At 63.3% G+C, this 4533-nt stretch overlaps 2 protein-coding genes across 5 annotated transcripts in view; one reads left to right on the plus strand and one right to left on the minus strand.

Moving 5' to 3' along the window:
• Positions 1–5: 5 nt before the first annotated feature.
• On the plus strand, positions 6–2950 carry SPRN (shadow of prion protein; the record flags this gene model as incomplete). Its single annotated transcript, XM_017893792.1, has 1 exon — positions 6–2950. A coding segment is annotated over one exon (390 nt), but the record flags the coding sequence as incomplete, so codon positions are not given.
• Positions 2951–3012: 62 nt separating this feature from the next.
• The window catches only part of MTG1 (mitochondrial ribosome associated GTPase 1), a 30402-nt gene continuing 28881 nt past the window's right edge, over positions 3013–4533 (minus strand). For 3 of the 4 annotated variants that reach the window (XM_017893808.1, XM_017893806.1, XM_017893805.1), the window contains exons 10-11: positions 4026–4138; positions 3013–3591 (exon numbers count right to left, since the gene is read on the minus strand). In XM_017893808.1, the coding sequence (XP_017749297.1) occupies positions 3452–3591; positions 4026–4138 (253 nt within the window). In that variant the 3' untranslated portion in view covers positions 3013–3451. The remainder of the gene's footprint in view (positions 3592–4025; positions 4139–4533) is intronic. The other variant, XM_017893807.1, reaches the window with a different exon arrangement.

Below are 4533 nucleotides of genomic sequence, written 5' to 3' on the forward strand. Positions count from 1 at the left end.
GCGGCGCAGCCAAGGGCGGCCGCGGAGGGGCGCGGGGCAGTGCCCGGGGAGGGGTTCGCGGGGGCGCGCGCGGGACCTCGAGGGTGCGCGTGAGGCCGGCGCCGCGCTACGGTGCCCCTGGCTCCTCCCTGCGCGTGGCTGCGGCAGGGGCAGCGGCTGGGGCGGCGGCGGGAGCAGCCGCGGGCCTGGCGGCGGGCTCGGGCTGGAGAAGGGTCGCGGGAGCGGGGGAGCGCGGCCTGGAGGACAACGAGGACGGGGTGCCCGGAGGCAACGGGACCGGCCCCGGCATCTACAGCTACCGGGCGTGGACTTCAGGCGCTGGACCCACGCGCAGCCCTCGTCTCTGTCTTGTGCTGGGCGGCGCCCTCGGCGCCCTGGGGTTGCTGTGGCCCTAGGCCTGGCTGGGCTCGGGGACTACATCTGGCCCCCGGCCCGCGCCGTCCCCAGGATCCCCGGACTGGGCTCCCCTTCCTCCCTTGCCCACGGTCTTGGGCCCCAGCTGGGGCTGGAGCTGCAGGCTGTCCCTGTGGACCTGCCATCCAGTGTCCTGCCCACGCCGCCTCAGCCTCCCACCTCCCACCTCGAGGGGACCATGGATCCTGCCCCACCCCGCTCCAGGATGTTAGGGTCCCCCCAGTCAGAAAGGCAGCGGCCTGTGGCTCCTGTACCAACCGCCCAGCCACGCTCCAGAGCCGCCCAAAGGGAGGTGCCAAGACCAGGAACCCAAGCCACCCCGGCTCCCCTCACCTGCCCAGGGGCTGTGGTGACCCATGGGCAGGGAGACGACCTCAGGCTGGTTCTGCCACGGAGGCCCTGAGGAATGTGGCCCTCCCCAAAAGCAGCAATGAAATGGACCAAAGGACTTCAGGATTTGGGGGGAAGTGAGGGGAAAACGATAGGTGCTAACCACCTGCCCAGAAGAGACGAGTGGATCTCACAGCCCAGGAACATTCCCGAGCAGGGAAACTGTCCCTCCGAGGAACGTCCATCCTGGCTCTCTGCAGCTGATGGGAAAACACACCCTGCCCTGGAGGGGCTGCCCAGGCCTTGTGCCCCACACCCTCAGGCTGAGATCCGTCAGAGACCCACTTTGCTCCAACAACTTGAAACATGTCACTTTACCCTCCTTAGGACCCATTTCGGGGGGGAAACCCAACACATTCCAGAGCTTTCCAAATCTTTTGAACTTTAGGTTCACATTCAGGCATCACAGTTCTGCCTGTACTCAGGGCACGGCCACTGCCAATCCCGCTGAAGAGCCCTCCCTGGGCACAGCTCAGGCTGCACAGCACGCGTATTTCCCTGCAGGCAGCCCCTTCCTCAGAAGCAGCTGTTCCAGGCCTCGGAACAGGGCCTGGGTATCGAGGCATGGTAGATCGGCAGTTGATGGCCTGCTCAGTGGATCAGGAGCTGACTCAGACCACGGAGCAAGCAGGGGCCAGTGGCGGGCCCCGGCGCCCAGCAGGACACCCATGCAAGAGGTTGAGCCCCCAACATCTCCAAGGGCTCTGACCACCCAAGGACAGGAGACACAAGGAGTGGCACCAGACAGTCACGACAAGGACTTGCCTCCAGCACTGGACACACCTGTGTTCAGACCGGCCCTCTGCTTCCCAGTCCTGCCAGCCTGGGGCATCCTCCATGGACTCAGCACTGAGGGGTCTTGGGTCTGCCACGTTCTCTAGCTCTCCAGTCACCCGACTCATCCGAGGTAGGATGGGTTCTCCCTGGCCCCCCGTGGCCTTAGGATCTCACCCTCTCCATGCCCTGGTGAGAGCCTCGCCCGCTGCCAGGCTACATCCCTCCTGGGCCTGAGCCTCTGGACTCAGTGGACACCAAAGTTGAGACCAGCACCCCCCATGGGCCCTGCCAGCCTCTGCCTTCCCCAGCTGGCCTGGGTGCTGGCCAGGGTGAGGATCTGGAAGCTGCTGGCAGGACTCAACCAAGCACTGCTCTCTAGCTCCGGGGCACTAAGCCACAGGAGGCAGCACCCTGCAGCCTCCCATCCACACTGCCAGCAATGCCCCGGCCCAGTGAGTCCAGACGCTCCCCCACCCCTTCCAGACCAAGCTCAGTGCCACCAAGACCAGCAGGCCAAGGCCAGGCCCTGCCCCAGATCCTCATAAGCAGAGGAGCCCTTCTGCCATTTCCCCAGGAGGCAGGGAGTGGTCCGAGTCTCCTCAAAGTAGGGAGACCCACCGGAGCCCCCTTGACTTTGCAGACACCCACCTGGAAAATGGGCTGAGCTGCACCAGACCCTCACACACCACAGCACTGCAAGCTGATGGAATGTTCCAGATGTGATGGACACATCGTGATCTGCAGCACATCAGCATCTGACACAGCCAATCTGAACACTTCCGGCCCAGGCGGTCAGGGTTATGGCAGGATGCAGGTGGCACGCGGGGACTAACTTCAGGCTGATGAGTGTGTGGGGTACGGGGCAGCAGAGGCAGCTAGCCAGCAAGGAGGGGCCGCTGAGCACCAGGGCCGTGGTGGAGGCTGCTGTGGGAAGGCCAGGCCACCACCGGAAAGAGGCCGGAGCTTCTGCACAGGATGTCCCTGGCCCCAGGCCCCGCAGCACTTCAGTCCATATCCCCAGCCCCACTCACCTTCCTTCCTCTTCCCTCTTCTAGGACACAGGTTGTGGACCTTCAGGTGCACCGATAATGGGGCTGGAGGGGCCCGCACACCTCTCAGCCCCACTAATGCAGAAACCCACGACCCGTGAGCTAGAAGGTGCTCAGAGGCCAGGGGGTCTCTACTGCCCATGCCGGGCGGCCTTCCAGTCTCTGCACAGCAAAGCCATGTGCAGGGCGTCCCCCTCAACTCTGCCCTGGAACATGCCCCAGGGCACTGAGGGGTGAAGCCAGTGCTTGGGCTCTGCTGCTGGGAGTCTCGTTTGTGTCTACGTGCGCCTGTAAGTGTGAAATAAACCTCTCTGGTGGCAGCGAGCCTCTTACTTGCTGTAGGACTGCAAGACACTGGACCGAAAGCCTCCAACACAAGCCCTAGTTGCCAACCTGCTCATTTCTTAGGTTCCACTGGTGAGAGCAGCTTTAATACACAGGCCCAAGGCACTATGGTACACCTCACAGGCCAGTAAGAAACAGGCCCTTTCATTGGAGATTTTAAAGGTTACAGGTTATAGTTTTAACTCCTTCTGAGACAGCATCCATTTCTCAAGAGGCCTGAGCAGGAAGCTCCGGGAGAACCAAGCATGCGGAGCTGCTCAGGGACGTCACCTGGGCCATAGTGTCCACTTCCACCTGCTTGGCCCCTGGAACTGGGGCCCCTGGAGCTAGCCAGGCCGTGGGGGCACCAGAAAGCACACAGCACCCTAGTGGCCAGCGTGGAGCTCCTGGACCAGGTGAGCTGTCTTGAGCCTCAACCAACCAGGTCAGGAGGTCTGGGAGGCCACACGCCTCTGGCCCTCCTCACCCGGACAAGTTCAGGGCACAGTCTCGGCCGGGGGGTGGCCACGCAGGACGTCGAGGTCCAGCATCACGGGGCCCAGCAGCCCGCGGCGGAAGGTACGGAGGAAGTCACGGGCTGCCGCAGGATAGTCAGGCTGAATAACGTTCACGTCACCTGGGGGATGGGAGGGTTCAGTGAGGAAGGAGCCTTCACAGCAGCACGGGCCCAGCCCTTACCCACCTGAGGGACCAGCCCTAAGAGACTCTAGGGTGGCATCCGGGAGGCCCAGGGAACAGGATCACACTCAGAAAGAAACCAGCTGGAGCTGCACTGCCTGGAGCCTCCACGGCCGGGCACGTGAGGCCTGCAGGTGTCCACCTAGCACTGCCCATCAAGCGGCAGGGCTGATGGACCCTCGGAAGCCTGGACTACGAGCCCCTTCCTCTCCAGAACTTTCTGTAGCTCCCCTGCCCTGAAACCCAGTCCCAGAAGACCCACCCGCATGCTCCTTGAGACGTTCCTCTCCTCCCTGCCTCCTCTGGGGATGGCCGGGGTCCCCCTGGGTAATGGGGTGAGGCTCCAGTGCCCGCGTCAGCAACCTCACTCACCTGTGCCCGTGAGCACCTTCACCTTCTGTGTCTTCCCCAGCTTCACAGCCACACTCTTCAGCACACGCTCTATGTTGTCACAGGCACTGCCCAGGCCGTAGTGCTGCACGTACCTGCACATAGGCTGCAGGTCAGCACCAGGGGGCCCAGCACTGACTCCACGCAGACAGCCAGGTACACAGTCAGCCAGGCCGGGCCCTTCCTCCTGAATGCCACAAAGGCCATGGCCAGGCACCTCCTGTGGGTGACAGTGACTGCAGTGCTGTGGATGACGAAGATGACACTGGAGGTGACTGGTACTGGGCTCCGGGGGAGAGCCACTGTCTAAGAACCATCCCTGAGCTTTGTCCTGTGTGGCCATGGCCAGCAGCATGGAGGGTGGCTCCCACCACTGGAGCTCTTGCTGCAACGGGAGGAATACCAGCTGTTCACATGCACAGGCTTCATCCACCCTATCCAGGGGCAGGGACAGGCAGGCCTCTGTGCAGGCCCAGGTCCTGGAAACTNA

This window comes from Rhinopithecus bieti, unplaced genomic scaffold (genome assembly GCF_001698545.2).
Source record: "Rhinopithecus bieti isolate Rb0 unplaced genomic scaffold, ASM169854v2 scaffold_24263, whole genome shotgun sequence".
Taxonomy (NCBI): domain Eukaryota; kingdom Metazoa; phylum Chordata; class Mammalia; order Primates; family Cercopithecidae; genus Rhinopithecus; species Rhinopithecus bieti.